General features: G+C 35.6%; 1 protein-coding gene across 2 annotated transcripts in view; it reads right to left on the bottom strand.

The window, feature by feature from the left end:
- LOC141432133 (uncharacterized) overlaps window positions 1-19,810 on the bottom strand; it is a 50,739-nt gene extending 30,929 nt beyond the window's left edge. For both annotated transcript variants that reach the window (XM_074093583.1, XM_074093584.1), the window contains exons 1-2: window positions 19,704-19,810; window positions 19,369-19,490 (exon numbers count right to left, since the gene is read on the bottom strand). In XM_074093583.1, coding sequence (XP_073949684.1) covers window positions 19,369-19,389 — 21 coding nt within the window. In that variant the 5' untranslated portion in view covers window positions 19,390-19,490; window positions 19,704-19,810. The remainder of the gene's footprint in view (window positions 1-19,368; window positions 19,491-19,703) is intronic.
- Window positions 19,811-20,064: the final 254 nt, after the last annotated feature.

Here is a 20,064-nt window from a genome sequence, read left to right as displayed (position 1 = left end):
GACGATTAGAACAAGGCAACGCCTTCGTACTTATTATTGCTATACGTACGGCCATTATAATACTGATTTTTAGGGTTCCGTAATCAACTAGGAACCCTTATAGTTTCGCCATGTCTGTCCGTCTGTCTGTCCGCGGGTAAGCTCAGAGACCGTTAGTACTAGAAAGCTGTAATTTGACATGAATATACATATCAATCACGCCGACAGTGATACAATAAAAAAAAGTAAAAAAAAATTTTTAGGGTACCTCCCATAGAAGTAAAGTGGGGGTGATTTTTTTATCTCAACTAACCCTATATTGTGGGGTATCGTTGGATAAGTCTTTTAAAACCATTGGGGGGTTGCTAAGACAATTTTTCTATTCAGTGATCTGTTTGCGAAATATTCAACTTTCAAATGCAAATTTTCATTGACATCGAGCGGTAATTCAGAATGGTAGTAAATATATCAAATTTACAAGGAAAATTATAGCGGCTAAGATTGCTTGAGAATTATTAGTAGTTTAAGAGTAAATAGCAGCCTAAGGTATAAAATATACCTAAACTTGAAAGATTCAGTACACCAATACGAAATCCTTGGAAAAATATTATTTAATTTTTTCGTAATGGCTACGGAACCCTATCCTGGGCGTGAACGACACGCTCTTGGCCGGTTTTATTACTTATTGCTTGTGTCCTGACAGCCTTAAGGAATGTTTAGACGAAGCCAGAGTTGGCTGCCAGTTTCACTTAAATACTGACGGGAATAGAGCGCCGGTCTATTTTTCAAGCCAGTGACTTGTCTGGGGACTGGCGCCAGTGTTACTGGCTTCGTGTAGACCTTGCTTAAGAAAGAACAAAAATGCGATAAGTGTGTCTGCAATCGAGGCTCCGGCAAAATAGTAAAAAACATTAAATTTAACACATATAGGGACATACATACCCACATACATACATACATACATACGCTCGAAAAACATAACCCTCCTTCGGGCAGTCGGGTAAAAATGAAGTAATACGAGTTCAGCTTTTCATGGGCTTTCTTGAATTAAAACTTTAGTACTTTATAGAAGAATGAAAAAATATCTTTTCAACGCCCATTTTCTTTCACGGTGCGTAAATTAGCTGCATTTGAAACTCTGTTTTTCAAAACAGTTAAGGAATTCTCGAAAGCCGTATTTCTTGCTATATTGCAAGCGTATTCAAAATAATTTGACTAAAGTGTGGAATAGTGAGAAAGATAAGATTGCTATCTTGTCACGGAATGCAAAATACATGCAGTGAACATGCTTCAACTCCCGCGCACGCGTGCAGCGAAACCAAATCAAGTGTGAACGCACTCGTTGCGACACTATGACACAACTCGGACGCTGGCTATTGTACTAACGTCTAACATCTTGTGCTAACATCGTAGTTGTTTTAACGTGATAATGTCCAAAAAACGGAACATTTAACTATATTGGAATATTGAGGACGTCGTGTTTAAATTAAATAGCATTTTGTAGTCAAATACATTTGAAAAGGCAAAGAGCTTAACTGTGCTCTTGCATCTACCAATAAAAGCAGTTTTATAGATAGTGCCACGAGAATTGAAGTGAATGATTACACACACAACTACATGAATAACTGATTGCATAAAAGGAGAATGAATGAAATGAATGAGTGAATGTCAAAATCCCGCTGTCATTACATGACATGTTCTTGTGTGCGTAACCTCAACTGTGGTGGCACCATATATACTATTCTTATTTTTGCGGCATCATCCGCTAGGTTTTGTTATTTCATAGCTAAATAATTATGACTCTTAACTCCTCTGTTCAAGGAGTCCTTTGTGGTAATTATATAAAGACTTAATATTTAAGTAGTACTACGTAGGTACGTTATACAGTCACCAGCATTAATATCTGACACTACAAAGCGTGCACAAATATCTGATACGACTCTATTTCTAAGGCCAGTAGGACGTGTCAGATAATTTTGCACGCTCTGCCTGTGGCAGATTATTAATACAGATGACTGTAACTACCTTCGACAGAAGCTAGTGATTGAACTTCACACGTTAAGCCAACGAGTTGTTATTAATAGCTGATATGAATAATAAATTACTTATCAACCTAACAATGGGCCACATAAATTATTTCAACAGACTTGCCTGCTATGTTAGTTAGCACACGTATGTTGGTAATTATAATTAAGTTCGCAAATCGACCAATTATTCACTTGACACAAAGTGGAGCGCGAATTTGACAAACGTCAAATTGTGGAGTCAAATAGTCGGCTTTGCAACCAGTGTAGGACAAAAATAAACAAGTTAATCAAGTCTGCATGGTAACAGTATTGTAATTACTTTCCTACAATTACTAATTAAAAATACAGCCGGCCGATACCAATAAGTTGCGGTGAATTTTCAGTATTAAATTTTGATGGACTATATTATTTACCAAAACAACCTTTTCAGTAATAGTCGGTTGGTAATAGTCTTCCTTTTAAATTGGTTATAATGTACTGTATACGTTTACGATTATTATTAATACTATTTCAGTTTTTTCCAGCCAACGGTTTAGCTTGTAGAGCGATGAGACGCTTGACTCTAACAAAATTAAAATTTCGTGAACGGATCCCTAAAAAGAATAAACATAAACATAAACGTAGTTTTTTCAGACATATAATCTTTTTGAAAGGCATATCTAACGTGTAGGTAAACTTATATTTATACACATCTTCTAGTTAAATCTTCAACGATACAATTGGTACGTAAATATAGCCGTGTAATATCTATTTCTAAGGCGTATATAAGCGCCGCCTTTAATTAACAGCAAAATACAAACAACAACACAAACCTTTCGTCGTACAGCGTATATTAACAGGACATTCAAATAATTGCAACATTACACTAGCAGAATGCTAGGACGTTACGACATCTCACGGCAATAGGATCACTACATGTCACGGTAACTGTCGAACAGGGGCCTATGTTAGGCTTTGTTTTGGACATAACAAAACGTCTCTTTCTAAATACTAATGTTAGTAAGGGACGTGTACTTTGTCCGTGATAAACGCGTTTATGCTAGGTCCTCCACGCTGGTCCTGGATTACACTATAAATTATTACCACGGGAAGCCGAGCCATCTTAGGCAATGCAGAATTACTTTAGAATTTATTGCTTCTAGAATTTAGTAGAGCTCGGATAGGATGCGAAGCCTATTTTACGGTTTGCCAACAATCACTTTTAGAGTTTTATTTAGGTTAGCATGAGTGATGTACCTACCTATTACAAACTTACCGTAAAATACGAACCACGTTATATGACAGTACGGCTAACGCAGTAGGTATTTATTCGCAATTGCCTATAAGACAGTACGATGCTTCCTGAGCAAAACCCTGGCATTGATACGTAGCAATTTTTTACTGTCATGTGATGTACAACAACTGTTGCACTACTGCCGAAACAACGTGTAATAACAAGCTGAGCACTGCTCTAGCCGTAGTTTCATTTTGTATGAAAAAAAATACTGTCATTCCAATACATTCCATATCCTGGGTACCGCCGGCGAACGTGTTAAGTGTATTTTTATTTCTTAGACAAAAATGTCAGCTGCATCATTCTTGAAATAATGATGTAAGCTTATAATTAAGACTTTGTTCCGCGCATGCGACTTTTATTTGAACTGTGACGTCTTCAAAATATTAAAATATACTGAACTTACTTAGTATTTACTAAACTTTACATTGGTAGAGTACTTTACAGATAGACCGGATGATCCATAATATAATCTTAGTAGTATATTATTTTATTATGTTGTCTTTAAATCTGTCCTAGATAGCGACAGTGATGTACTAAACGACGAAACGATCGCACTTTATAGAAATGCAGATATTGAACTGAATAATAAAGAGCACGTTTAGTAGATACTCTAAGCTGGAAGTGCAGTATATGTTACCGACACTGACGTATTTATTTATAGTGACCGAGTGACTGTTTTGTCTCAGTCGATATTTCAAATCCAATGTGACTTATTTATATTGTAGTACATTTGCAAATTTCCTGTCACACGTTCTTACATTTAAACTAGTTTGCTTATGTCGTTCGTAACTTGAAACAAAAGATCGGTTTTCTTTTTCTTTCTCACTTGAATCTTCAGGAAAACGAAGAAAACCGACGAGCCTTGGGCGATATTAACATTCTGGTTGAACTGTATATGACTGAAACTAGTTTGCAAATTTTAAATTGTTATGAAAACTCGGCTAAACCTAATATCATTATTTCATTAATTCGTTACTTTGAAACCTCATAAAACTTAACTACAGTCTTTTTAACTTCTAATTGAAACGAAAGATATTGCAATTTATTTTAGTACTTACATACACTTATTAGCATTAAATCTACATATAATTTGATACTAAACGATATTTGCAATGTTTGCCCTCTTAACTAGGTTACATACAAAATCCTTTTATTAAAAAAAAATATATATTCTATTTTTTGTCCACCAACATTTTCCCATTGAAAACTTCCCGCTTAAAATATCAACGAGCTCTTGTTTCAGCAACGCCTTTACTTTAATATAAATTCAATTTTATAGGTGAGTTAGGCAATGACTAGATACTAATTGAGTGCAGTTACATAAATTCAATCCCGAGACAGTTGATGGTAATTATCTGTATGTTACAATGATCAATTTCATCGTGTCGTAACTAATTGTTTTCATGAAGTTTCGCGATCGGTTTCCTTAACCGAATTACTTGGGCGTTACCGGAATGAGTCAGTTAAAGAATCACGTGATTGAACTGTTGAGTCCTTTGTTTAACTGTATTAACCTTACCGACTTAGAGAAGTCGAAAAATACATTTCAAAGTTCAATGTCTTTAAAACGATTGAACCAATATTTATCAAACGTAGCTAAGAACCATCGCAATTATCGCTTTCACGTAAAAAAACCGCATATTGGTCCATCCGTTTAAGAACTACAATGTCATGGACAGACAGACAGACATACATCGGCGACAAACTTATAACACCTCTTTTTTTGTGTCGAGGGTAAAAATAAAAACAGAAAATGATGAATTATTTTATGAAATCTAAAGTGCTACACTGACTTTTACTTGTATGATTATTTATCTAATGATAGCAACACCTCGGATATTTACATTTGTTGAGAAGAATTGTTACGAGAGATACAACATCTATGTAAGTATTTATTACTTTATTACTGCCTATTATTTAATAAAACAAAATAATCATCATCATCGTCCCAGCCTATATACGTCCCACTGCTGGGTAAGAATGAGAAGGCTTGGGCTTGGGCCTTAGTTCCCACGCGGGCGCAGTGCGGAATGGTACTTCACGCACACACACCATTGAACAGGTTTGTGCAGGTTTCCTCGCGATGTTTTCCTTCACCGTAAAGCTCGTGGTAAAATCCAAACGTAATTTCGCACATGAATTTCAAAAAAACAAAATAATACGTCCTACCAACTACACCACTGGGGACCCAACCAACCATTCTAAAACCTTCTATATCTACATTAATAGCGGTGTGTGGTGCCGTCCATCACAACTACCATAACTAACGACTCCCAACATAACAAAGAACAAGAAGACTTGCCAGCCTTTACTACGAAACCCTAAAGCTCCCTACAAAATCTAGGTTATCGCGTACAAGACCACGCCCTAGTTCATTGAATAGTTCATTACTTATATCAGACACGCACAGGATATCCTTTGATCATCCATTCTGATAGTAGGTATTATACCCACTATTTTATAAATACATAATAATCATTTTTTAAAATTCCTTAAATTGAGTTTCTAGATATATTATTTTTACACACACACACACACACACACACACACACACACACACACACACACACGAAACGTTACCGCTTCGCCACTTTTAGCAATTAGGTTTTAAGTTTGACAAAAACGGTACAATAGTGACAGGTTGCCAGCCTTTCGCCTACGGTATACCTTAACCTTTATCCTCAGTCGCCTCTTACGACATCCACGGAAGAAATAGGTGTAATTCTAACCCGACACCACACGGGTAATTATTTTTAGTTTGTGACATTACACCTACTAAATAAATTAGTAATATTTATAACGAGTAGCTAAAATTAATCCGTGCAAGTGTTAAATACGTTTAAGTAAACAAACCTGCATTTTTAACATTTATATATTTGCTTTATAACATGTGTTTTCTATACTGATTACTATTTATGTGTTGGTGTTCAATAAAGAGTATATAGATAGTATAAAGATCTGGCCCTCAAATGTATGCAGAAGTAGGTAATTTTGTATGTAGAGTGGGCCAAATTTTGTGCCGCTTAGTAGATAAAGACTCGGGAAAATTTAATGAAAAGTTATAAGAATAACATTCCGGTTCATTAAAACCGTATATGAATTTCATATTTACGTTTAATACAATTTTGGCTTCTAAATTAACTGCTATATTAAATTTATAAACGGAGAGTTATAATCAACTAAGCTGAACCATGAATGAACCAAAACATTTATGATTGGTTTTTTGGAGTCTTTTTGTATTTTTTATTTCAACTCCAAATTTGTTACTTTTACGGGTAACCCGTGAAACCATATCGAAAATACAAACTGAGACATGGATGCACAGAAAAACCAGAAAAAGAGACCAGCAGGGAATCGAATCCAGGTCCTCAGCAATCCGTGCTGCGTGCTATAACCCCTACACCACTGCTGGACAGGAATCTAGACACGATTTTTTTACAAAAAACAGTTAACTGAAGAGCTATTTAATATCAAGAGTAAGTATATTTTGTTTTAGCTGACCACGAGTATCGTGACGAAGACTCATATTATAATACACTTACGGTATATTTACGTAAGTCCAAACGAATTGAAACAGGAGTAACCTCCGAACCAATGTCGTCTTATAATGTTATGGACGTCGGTAAACATGCACACGCGTGACTATAGTTGCGTAAAAACCTTCCGAATGTCAAATATTATGTAAAATGACCGCAGTGATAAACGCCGCTAACAGCTTCTGTTCATTCCTTTAAGCGTTCAATGACTATATCAGATATATATATATTAAGTAAATAACTTAACTGAAAACTGAACTTAACTGAAATTTATTTTAAGTTACCTAGTTGATTGCATTTATTTTTAAATACCTTCATTATTTTAAAAGATATTCGTTTGTTTTGCTAAGTCGCGCTTTGACGTTTTTAGAAGAAAATCACGCATTGACAGCAAAACGGCCAGTATTCAATTATCGAAATAGTATGCAACCTCGCTAAATTATTTAATTGGCGCCTGTTGCAGTCTTAACTTTTAGACTGGGCATAGTAAAAAAGGGATTTAAAAAAAAACAAACACAACCTAATTTTAAACATAGTTTACTCGATTCTACTCTCGATTCTGAGCAAGCTACTCTCTGGTTTTCAGTTATTTAATTAACACCTTGTATATATTTATATATAAATAGTGATACTTTTTGATATTTATAAAGAGCCTACGCACTGGTATGGTCACGGACATTATTTTATTGAGCACTGCGGAACGCATATTTGCCTATTTATTGATTTCAAACAGATTAAAAAAACACTTAAAAGAAGTTTTATCTAGTTTTCTGAGCTAAAGTAAAGTATTCTTTACTAGAGTTGTGTTTTAACATACCTAAAAATTCGGACTGCAATTTATTCTTCAATTATTTCACCGACCTGAACATAGCACTGTGTTTTGTTAATTTATATTCACACTACAAAAACACGTATCAAAGGAAGTGTCAAGGTTTCTACGGTCGAATCAAAGGAAGATACATAAATAATGCAAAGTTTAAGTATAATGAGAATTGTAAACAGAACTACCTATGCGGTAAGAAGTTACATGGTAAATATTCTAATTGGAATTGTCACCTAGATATCGAAGGTTACCAAGTACAATGTCTTGCAAGTCACAGGCAATGAATGAGAAACAGAAACTCACTATTTTAACCGGCAACCTTTATAGACAATATTATATGATTCCATAGTTTTAAAAAAATAGTACAAACACATGGAGATAAAGCACGCAGTTAAAATAATGTGGAGCCCAAGGATAACATTTATCGAGAAGAAATGAATCTGACAATAAACAAAATGAAATCATTAAAATTTTATCAAGTCAATTGATGTGCTCGGCTAAAATTGTGTTTAAAATTATTTAGTTAAAAACTATAAATTTATGATAATAACTAGTTAAAGTCTAGTAAGTCATTCATTGTAAGTCGCGCACAGCTAAGTTACCATGCAACCAACGTCTGCATTAAGCCACACCTACATATTTAGAGCTATTTGAACCGTTACAAACTTACAAAGTAGTTTTATTCTTGTTACGAACCATTATAAAATTGATCGTAACTATCGAAAGTGGTAGAAGGTCGAACATACCCCAATCGTTCAATTGTTATGTAAAAAATGTACTCTATGACAAAATGATAGATTCAAATGACTTAATAGACCGCTGACGTTTTATTTGAATTAATGATCTAACTATTTCGTTTTGCAATGTTTGACATACCTATTATGGGGATAAAATATTGAGAAACCTGGCTAGATAGGTACTTTTCCAATTTGGCAACTAACATCGTTTTCACTTTCGCTCCATGGCTCTTAAACACAAGTCTTGGTCATTGTGATCCTTACATAAAATCACTACAGCACTCAGAAAAAATAAGTAGAACATGCGGAGAAATTTAATAAAATCAGAAGAAGGACAAGGATAAAAATTGAGGAGTCGATTAGAGTAAATTAAACCTATGCTAACCGTGAGTTTACTATCAAACCAACTGAATCTTGACCCACTGTGGTACCTTTTCATATAAAAGTCATATTGACATCGCATTACTTGACAAGGAAATTCATTATGACATTTACTTACTGTGAGACTGTTCTACGGTGGGTCAGGAATCATACGGTTCGATTGTACTTGCATAGACTCTGTAGAACTTGATTATTTTTAAGCAATTTAACTCTATAATAAGCGGTGCCGAAGCGGTAACCGCGATTTGAGTCCAATAAAATTATCGCTACCCAGACATATTCCTATTTGTTCTTGTTAAAATGGAAAAGCCATTTCGTCACTGCACTCAATGGTTCCGCATTCTGGTGGCCACGCAAAATTACTGACGTATTGTACCCACCCGGATTCGAATTTCTGCGTTAAGATTTTGACTTTGAATGCTTTTAAATTAACTAGGTATTGCTCTCAACTTCGTCTGCGTCCCATAAGAAGTTTATCTACATGTTCGCTGAATAAAATATAGCTTCTTGCACGCTGATAGTTCTGTAGTTTTTGGTTTTATCCATTACAAGCAAAGAAATATATACGCAATCAAATCTCTCCTCGTCATAAGATTATTATAAAGTTTAAATTAGATTTAAAATTGAAATGGAGATGTTGTCTTTGGCACGGAAAGGTAAAATTTTGATAAATGCACGACTTTACCAAACGGAAACAAAAATGCTATCATTTAGTTTGCAGGAGGAATGCTATGCATTCAATTATCTTTTTATTTTATTTCTTTACAATACAACAGCGCGACCATCAGACGAGAAGTGCAGTAGTGTTGCGCGCACGGTATTGCAATTTGACTAGCTATTAGTCGCGCAAGTAAAATTGCTACAGTAACCGTAGTATCATCATCATGGACTACTATACTATACTATATATTACAAGTAATTGCTGGTTATAGGTATACTGTATTAATGTGACTAACAATTTATTCTTAGTCATATAAGCATCCTTTCAACGTGACCATGTTCATCATCATTACCATCTATACATGCGTCCCACTACTGGACATAGGACTCGTCTCAAAATAAAAGGGCCCCCACGTGGGCTAAACGAGGATCAGCAACAACATGCACCATAAAATTGTATCGTGTGAAGATTTCCTTTACCAACAAGCTCATAGTAAAATACAAATGTAATTTTGCAGATATTTAAATTCCAAAAAACTCAGGTGCAAACCCGGGGTCGACCCTCGATCCTCTATTTGAGAGACCATGGGTGAAACCACTAGGCTACCACGGCCTTTCGCGAGGCAGATACTAAAAATATGAAAATGATGTCTAGTACACTATAACTTGGAAGTTAATTATTAATTTTGCTCGGAATGCAGTCACGTGATTGAAAAATTTGCATCTAGACATTCATGTCGAGGTTAAGTTGCACATAGATTATTATCAAACCTCGTTTTAATTCCCATATAGACTTTAATGTACCTAAATACTGAGGATGCAAATACCGTCGCTTATACAACAATACCGCGTAAGTAAAAAAAATGGCTATAATCTAAATTGTACTGAGTAATCTACCGAATGGTGTATAAAACGTCACAAGGCCAATTTTTTACTTACGCGGTATTGTTGTATAAGCGACGATACGTTCATTAATTATAGTTATCATTTGCCAATGATACCTGCTATGCAATGCCTTGATAAGCTTGCGCGTGACGCTCGGTAGAATCCTGTCACACTCAGCATTTGCCGTACTTGTTTATCAAAAAAATCTTGATAAGGACAACAGAAGTTCCCTGCGACAGGGTTCCATCAAGAGCCACATACGAACTTGTAAAAGTATAGTAAATAGTCAAATACCAAAGCCTCAAAGGCAAATATAAATTAAATACTTATTAACGTTGCGAAAAAAGATGATAACGACTATGATAATATGATTTTAAGTGGCTCTGATTGCTTGTATTAATTTGCTCGTGTGAATTTTTAATACACAAAGACCTAAGTACATTTTTTTAATAGAAAAATATATTACACAACTAGTTTTTACCGCGGCTTCGCGCGCCTCATCAAATCATTAGATCCAGCAGTTAAATTGAAATTCCGGGATTTTACTAAATTCCCGTGGGAATTCCCAAAAATTACATCGTTGTCTTCGTTGACGTTGCACTACAAACAACGGTGCCAGATTTCATGACATCATGACTATACCCGGAGGATGAGATTTCGAGATTTTATTCCGATCCTGTTGGAATAACGATGTAAAAAGTAGCCTATATGTTATTCCAGATGTCCAGCTATCTTCATACCAAATTTCACCCAAATACATTCAGCCGTTTTAGCGTGAAGGCGTAACAAACATACACACACATACAAACTTTCGCATTTATAATTAGTAGGATTAATAGGATAATAAGGTGCGGTGCATGTTTGGCTAATTCTCACTCTTATTCTTTAAACATGCGAGTAAATCGATAATCGATAAGTACACTCATACGAGTCGAATGAATAACTCGTTGCAGTCGGAAGGCGGAAGCGCGGACCGGTTCGGCGGGCGGCGCAGGTGATGTGTGCACGTATACGGTCATACAGGTTCAGGGTTGAACAATGAATAGAATATCTCAGACATCGTGACTTATAAACTACCTTTTAGTGCTACCGCACGTGCAATGCTACGACTGTGGGACACATATGTTTTATAAAAATCTGGTGCATTTTTAATTATTTTATAAACATAGCATCCTTTCATTTAGTGGAAATATTTTTTGGAAGAATGATTCAATGTTTCCTTTGGCCAAATGCATTTTATTCGAAAACTGTGAACTACTCAGTACTTATTTCAAGACTATTGTGTAGAACCTATTGTATAGGTCAGGTTATGTTAGTTTTATGAAAATCCTGAAACATTGACAGTTTCAGAATAAAATCCATTTGGCCAAATGGGAAATTTATTGTGAAACGAATCATTTATAAAAAATAAATTTGGTTAGACTTCAGTGAACCTGTTTACATATCTTATATAACAATAACAATATATTTATATTAATAATGAGACATAATGAAGAGGAGGATGATGTTTTCATAGTTTTTAAATTAATAATCATAGTTATGTATCTAAATTACGAATACTATTAATTATTTTTATATTTTGGCAGCCCTGGAGACCGTCGCACGCGCCGTCCTAGACAGCGCCCCTTCAGCGCGGAGCCGCAGACGCAACATTTTTATGTCACACTAGTCGCGCCGGCGTTTCCCGGTATTCAATATTTTACTTATTAAGTAATACTTAAACGTCTGTAAATATTTCGCTTGGTGGAAACTTGAAAACGTCGTAAGGGCAAACATGAATAAGTATTGGATTTAACCTTATCATGTCTAATTTGTTGGCTGTTTAAAATTTTATCGCTGAGGATTTATTTATGAAAGCCGTAAACAAAGCTCTGAAATCCATTTAGTCAGTTAAGTATTAGATTTGCATTCCTTTGGTTTAATTACAATAATAAATCTGAGATACCTACTTTAAAATAAGAGCAATTGTTTTTGTTTTGTTCTTTAAAATATAGTTATTTTATGTAATTAATTTATTTATTGTGATAATGTGTTAATATAAACGTTTACTATAAAAAACACACAAAAATAACATGCTATTTGTAATCCCACGAAGATACGAGTATTTAACTATAAAATCAACAAAAAGTTGAAAAACCCATGACATTGTCACTTCACTACATTTGAAATTTACCACGAGCTTTGCGGTGAAGGAAAACATCTTGAGGAAACCTGCGCAAGCCTGCGAAGCGATTCAATGGTGCGTGCGAAGTTCCCAATCGGCACTGGGCCCGCGTGGGAACTATGGCCCAAGCCCTCTTGTTCTGAGAGGAGGCCTGTGCCCAGCATTGGGACGTATATAGGCTGGGACGATGTAACTTCAAAGTTCAATATCTCAAAAATCGCTGAACCGATTTTAATGAGACATATCTAAGAACCATCGCTAGAAAACTTGCTTTCAAATAAAAAAAACCGCATTCAAATCGGTTCACCCGTTTAAGAGCTACGATGCCACAGACAGATACACACAGACATACAGACACACAGACACACCTAGGGGTCAAACTTATTAACACCCCTCTTTTTGCGTCGGGGGTTAAGAATAAGAAACTAAATTGTAGTTTGAACACAATTTGGATATTTAATACATATAATAGATACATCTAACGAAATTGATTCCAAAGAAAGGTTTTTATAACATGAATATTAGCTAATGTAATCTAGATTATGTTAAAGACACAAAATGTGATACATGCTTGTTTCCCTGTAAAGTCTTTAAAAATTTTCGTGATATAGCAATTCGAGCATTACGTGATTTTGTGTAGAAAATGTTATATCAGAACAAGGTCAGTAATTATGTAAATGCACAATGACAAGGTCTGAATCGACATTAAAGCGATACAACAAGTGCACATTTAGATTCGCCTTGACTTGTATACTGCTTGTTAAGAAGAGGAAGTGTTGGCATGTCACAATGCTTCTATTCACAATTAGGCAGTTGGCGTAAGGTCGCTACTGGCCGCCATCAGTGTTAAGTTTCTATGATTTCGTAGCTTAAAAAAAACAAGCTCTATTTGTACACTTCGTTGTCTATCTGTGTGTGAATACATGCGTTGCCATTATTTCCATTACAGGAAGAGATATTGGTTTGTTGTAACTGTATAATTATTATAGTGATCAAATTAACTTCAAATTTGATACGGATGTGTAATTTCAATAAGTCATAAGCCATGGTAGCCTAGTGGTTTTACTTGTGGCCTCTCAAGCAGAGGGTCGTTCGTGGGTTCGAGTCTAAGCTCGTACTTCTAAGTTTTTTCGATTTTACGGGAATTACATTTGAAATTTACGTATGTGGAATCAAAATAATAACTTGGCATTTAATAAGGAAAGGTGGGAGGATCGGGCTGCCAAAAGAGCGTACGTGGGACGACCGGCTGGTCGCCGCCCGGTTGGGCGACCCAGGTACCGCTGGGAGGACAGTGTCCAGGCGGATCTGCGACGTCTTCAAGTCGACGACTGGCAAGAGGCTGCGCACGATCGGGACAGATGGCATGCTCTCGTTTCGGAGCCAAATTAGTTAGTTTAGTTTTAATAAGGAAAGGTGACAACGGTATAATAAAGTGTAGGCCTACAGACAACCATACGCTTTGAATTTCAGTCAAAATTTTAGCCATACAAGTAAGTATGCTAACATTATGGGACTAAAATTATTCAATTTCAATATTTTGGTAATGTATTTAATTGTTATTACATGTTTTATAAGCAATAAAGTTTTACTTGATTTCTTACTTTATTGCTGTACCTATCATTACTAAGCACCTATGGTTTTTCTAACGTGACGCAGCTCGTAACTAAAATATGACATAACACTAGTAAAACTTTGCGTCATTTCTTTTATACCTATTGCTATTATCATCGGCCATAATTCAACACGAAATATGAACACTTTGCTCCGCAAGTGTTAATGATTTAGCATAAATAGTTAAACCGCGAAGCTAATGTATAATGACTTTTCCTAGCACAATGTGTCAGATTTAGCACTTTCAATTTACGCAACACTAGCTGTCTAGAACAGCAAGCAATCGTTAAAATTCTATTATTTAACGAAAAATGTGGACTCTGTATAATAGTTATAACTTTAAAAATGCACCTGTAGTCAGCAAAAAAAGTGGATTTCCGTGCTCAAAATAATCTATACACGACTCTACTGCCAATGTAATAAGAGAGTGATCATTTAGAGCACCAGAACTTCTCATCTACTTCCGCTGCTTACTGTACAAAGCCAGTTTTATTAGCGCATAGAACCTTTTGGTTGTAGTGTATCCCCGGATTGAAAATGTCACGTGCCGCGATTGTCACTTTTATTGGTCTTGGGCATAAATTAATACTAAACGCATTGAATTTGTCACAAGTAGAGTACCTAGAAGCCTTTCATTTGATATCTTGTATTGATGAGTACTTATTACATGACCATTCTAAAACGGTAAATTATGTGGAAAAAAAAAAACAACAAATGATTTGATTTTATGCTTATAAAGAAGATATAACATTCCTTAATTAGATGGCCTAGTGGTTAAAGAACCTGACGTTGAAGCTCGAGGTCCCGGATTCGATTCCCGTGTCGGGGCAGATATTTGTATGAAAAATACGAATGTTTGTTCTCGGGTCTTGGGTGTTTAATATGTGTTTAAGTATGTATCTATATCTATATAATTATATTTATCCGTTGCTTATACCTATAACGCAAGCTTTGCTAAGCTTACTTTGGGACTACGTCAATTCATGTGAATTGTCCCGTTATATTTATTTATTTAATTGCGATGAACAAAACGAACTTCGATTTAACAATAACCATAACACAATAGATTTACCTGAATAGTCAGGCAACCAACCCAATTAGTACAAATTAATGCAAAATCGCTAAAAACTAGTGGCAAAATTTGCTTTTTTCTAACCCTTTTTACCCACACGCGGGCCGGAACTGGGCAAAAATTACGGGAAAAAATCCAAGTCCTACACGAATTAACACAAATAGGTCGTTCACCGCTAGCGAATGATCATGAAGGTCGCGTTTTTGCATATGCGGTCACGAGCCCGGCAGCTGCAGGACTACTACGAAACTCGAAACTCGAAGTTCGTGTGGTGCGGTCCCTCTGACACTTATACTATTTAATACGAGAGCGAGAGGGACGGCACGACACGAACTTCGAGTTTCGTAGTAGCCCTGCTGGTCGTCTCGGATACAAACGTGCAAGAACAAAACTTGCAATTAACGTGAGAAAAGTCTTCGTGATTGTTTGATAACGCGCTGCCCTTGGCCGTAATATATCAAACAATTTTGTTACGTTAAAGGCTCGTTCACCGGAGATCGCAATCAAAATTCTGTTCGATGTTTTTGAGATCACTAAGTAAATTTAACAAACTCATTCAAACTTTACTTATTCAAAGTTAATTTTTAATATCTTTTCCCATTAAAGTCTATTTCAAACTAGAGCTGTAAACAATTTTTACACAATTTATTTAGTAAACAACCAAACTTCTGCGAACAACAATCCAAATACAGCCTTATAATGTGTAAAAACACACGTCTTGTTACACGTCCGAGATATTAATCGAATCAAGTTTAATTAATTGTGAGATGAACGATGCAGCGTTACTCAACGAGGAAGCAAGTTTCCATGATATAACATAAAGCGACGCTTACTCTCTTAAACTCTGCCGCCACTGACTTTATTGGAAATCGGGTAAGCTGTTATTTCGAACCATTAAATTCGCTTACTGAAGCCATTAATCATGTTACAAATTACCTGCTAATAGTCCGTTTCTCTGCTTTCAATTCGACGTCGTTGACACCCCCTTATCGTTTCCTAAATAAAATAAGAGAAACTTGTTTTGCTCTGTTTGGTCCGGAACTTTTTTTTTAAATCACATTGGGACATTAATCTTTTGTACCTACGATCTTTTACATCCAAATGTTAATAAATAATAGAAACGTATCCAAAATGTACTGTTAAGTACTCTTCTAATATGAAAGAAACTTAACTAAGGAGCTGTAATTGATTTGAATTTAACTTTGAACTGTTCTCTTAAATAACAATTAGTCTCCAGCTATGCAAATGCTTCGATGGAAAGCCGAGAACTTGATGCATAATTTTATATTATTCAGTTAGTAAAGGAAAGCTACTTGGTGAACTTTTAATCTATAATAACTATCGTACTAAGTCATCTCGTGCTGCTTGAATGATCACATTTCTCGTAAATATAGGTACAATAAGTTTGATAGTACAGTATTTTTTTTATATGGTACTTCAAAGTTGAAGTTTTTTTCTGGGGTAACCAATTTATGGATATTTTGTCCAATTCACGCTTATCTTCACGCTTCACTTTTAGGTTCACGCTCAATTATAGAGAATTCCTTCGAACTTGGGATTTGTCAATTTGAAAGAAAGGTGCGATCTAGTTCTTTAAAGGTTGCCTGGAAGAAATCGCTCTTAAGCGATAAGGCTGCCTATTGCTTACCTTGTAATTTTTCCTCTGTGTATCTGTTTTCTGTATCGCTTACTATTTCTGGTGTACAATAAAGAGTCTTTGTATTGCATATTACTATTGTACTTAAATTAAAGGTAGCCAATAATAAAATTAAGAATAATTGTACCAAAAATCCATTTTCAATAACATGTTGTACATAATATTTTGCTATTTTTTTGCGTCATTTTCAGTTTTCATTTATTTTACTACAATGTTGTAACTCAAAATAATTTAGAGATGTAAATATACCCCCGAAAAGTATACGAGCATCTGTCTGTTCAGTTACGGATCTTGACAGGTCGTGAGTAACAGAACTTGCTTAATCTCACCAAGGGATTGTAAATGCGGCCTAAATTACAAAAGCGAATCAATTGTAGACATAATTCCGTATGCAATTGCAGAATGGAGATGAAAGTTTAAGCTTAAGCTGTAATAAAGAGGAAAACGTAATACAAGCCACGTGACGGAGCATATTTTTAAACAAATTTACGCAACGACACATGGTTCCGAGACTTAAAATTTCACTGTGATTTGCTCCAAAACCTTACCATGTCGCGCACGTGTTTAAGCATAAGCGGTCCCATCACTTCCCGTTGGTTATCCTACAAGGTGACTGAGAAACCTGACGTGGGATTGGGCATCAGAACTCTATATTGACCATCACGAAGTCCAAACTCCAGAACTGCAGTATGGAATATAAAGAAACGACCACTTTATTTTTCCAAGAAAGCCGTCATGAAGGTTACTCTCAACCGACAACCGCGACAGCGCTATCAATATGAAATAGCTTAAAGAAGAAACAAATAACTATTGTTTACTGGTCGTATTTAAAAAGGAGACAGTCAAGATAATCAAACTTATCAGCCAATGAAATGAAAAATAAGTTCACAAAAAAAACATAATTATGCTTCCTTTGCGATAACAATAGTCGGCCACTTATTTCAAACTAGCGGACCCGGCAAACGTTGTCCTGCCCGAAAAAACACTACATTAAAATTATGATAACATACCAACAACAGCGCCATCTAGCGGGTCCAATTAATTTAAATACGTTCTTTAATTTGAGGGGAGAGTACCGTATCGACGGGATGAACATTAAATGTTTGACAGTTACGAAACCCAATAACATTTTGTATGGGAAAATGGTTTTTCTTTTATTTTACTTTTTCGTCAATATTTCAATGTTTTTAATACTTATTATCCTATTCCTGACGAAGACAAATCCAAAAACACAAAAATCATAAAAATTGGTCTAGCTGTTCTTGAGTTATAAATGGTGTAACTAACACGACTTTGTATATATATATAAATAATAATAATAATAATATATAATAAGATAAGATATAAGATAAGTTACAAACCCGTCGCAAGAAGAAGAGTTATGTTTTGTGTGTGCTTGCAAAGGCATGCGAATGTTAACTTAACAGAAACTTAACAATTGTTTATTAATAACGAGTCTAATTACTGAGAAATTTACTTTCAATTAAACACAAAATAAAAATTAACATAAAAATTGTCTACAAGGACCTAGCGATAAAATTTCCTAGCTTCTGAATTTATAGTCTTGTAACACTTAAAGTTTGTTTAAACAATGCCTGTAATTGCATCAATGGAGGACATTTATGGAAAACTTAATGCCCGCGATAAGACACCAGCTACACGACATTTGAATTAAGAAATTTGTTCTATATAACCTGTTTAGGGCCTATTTTGTAAGGCAGTGATGCATTGTTACTAACAAACGAGATCGCTCGATATGCCTTTCTCCACAACGTAAAATTTTGCAAAGGATTTGTTCGACAAATTGGTTCAATTAACAATTGCCCAGCTGAGTTTAGTTATGACTATGTCTCTGATAAAAATATAATGGAATGTTTTAATTAAACTTAGAGTGGAATGTGTATCGGATGATCAGAACTTAGTTGTATTAGATAATATTGCTTGTGACACAAGTAAGCTACCGCATGATTCTTCTGTCGGCACCAATAAAGAATGCTCGCTCACTTTCGGCATCGCGATCTACTTGTTAAGTTGCTCCAACTCGTTGACAATCAATTAGTTTTGTTACTTAGTTTAAGACAAAGTATTAATCTTGCTGTGGCGTAATGCTTGCCCACAATGAATTTTGCAATGCACGTGCTTTCGAGATTTTCATACGTTTATCAAAATCATATCGCAGTGTCATCGGGTAACCCAAATCCTTGAGTCGTGAATTTATTATGGTTCGTTTCCCACACAATTTTAAGATAATTTTGCGGATTTCACACGTATGCAATTACGATGTAACAACCATCAGATTAACCGAAATTATAACCTATTATTTTTATTGGAACCATTTACTCTACTCTCGTAATATTAAACGAAATCAAAAGCGTGGCTGTATGAGTTTATTATACGAACACATTGCATAACAGTACATCGAAGACTTTATTTATGGCCATTACGTTGCACAGCTTCCCAAAAAAATGTTTTCTTTTTTTTAATATTTGGACAAAATAATAAATAAATATTTTGTTTCGTCCTGTAGAAAAAAAAATTGTAATTGATTAAAACTTACGATTCTAATGTAATTGGTCATGTTGTCGTTTAGCGGGCACTGTCACAGATCACTCGGTGCGGGTGTTGCGCGGGCGCACAGGCTCGACCGTTCTCGACGCTGGCGGACTCGGGCACTGCCGCCTGCAACCCAAGCGGACCGGTGGTGGTACAATTACCAATGTCGCGGCACCACAGACATACAAATAGACAATTTCCAGTAATAGATCACGTCTTAATGTGCCCACAGAAGCGGATCACGAGGTGTGGTAACTGTTCAGAACGCACGCACGCGACCTTGGCTTTGGTCGGAATTTTAATTAACGTTACAAAAGTTTATTTAAATTTAGTACGTACTGGTGATAATACGGGTGTGTGCGGAGGGAGCTGGAGGCGGTAGTAAGCACTTCAGCAGCGTCAACTGGTTATATAGGTTAGCGCGCGGCCTCGCGACGCGGGAAGTGCGCGCGCGCCGGCGGCCATCCCAGCCGCCCTAGCCGCCCGCCCTGCGCTTATCTATGTAGGGGTGTTCTTTTATAACTTCAGTTTTTAAATCAAATACGTCTGTTTTATTTTTGTTATTGCTTATTGCATTGTAATTTATCCTGAAATAAATATTTTCTGTTAATTTCAGGTGAATAAGTATTTACTATTTAACTTACATGTTCAAGAAAAAAAGTAGGAAGTAACAACAAGAAGATAGAAAAAAGGATTTTCC

This window comes from Choristoneura fumiferana, chromosome 10 (genome assembly GCF_025370935.1).
Source record: "Choristoneura fumiferana chromosome 10, NRCan_CFum_1, whole genome shotgun sequence".
In the NCBI taxonomy this organism is placed as follows: domain Eukaryota; kingdom Metazoa; phylum Arthropoda; class Insecta; order Lepidoptera; family Tortricidae; genus Choristoneura; species Choristoneura fumiferana.
The sequence above is the reverse complement of the archived record's forward strand: the minus strand, read 5'-3'. Positions and strand labels throughout refer to the sequence as shown.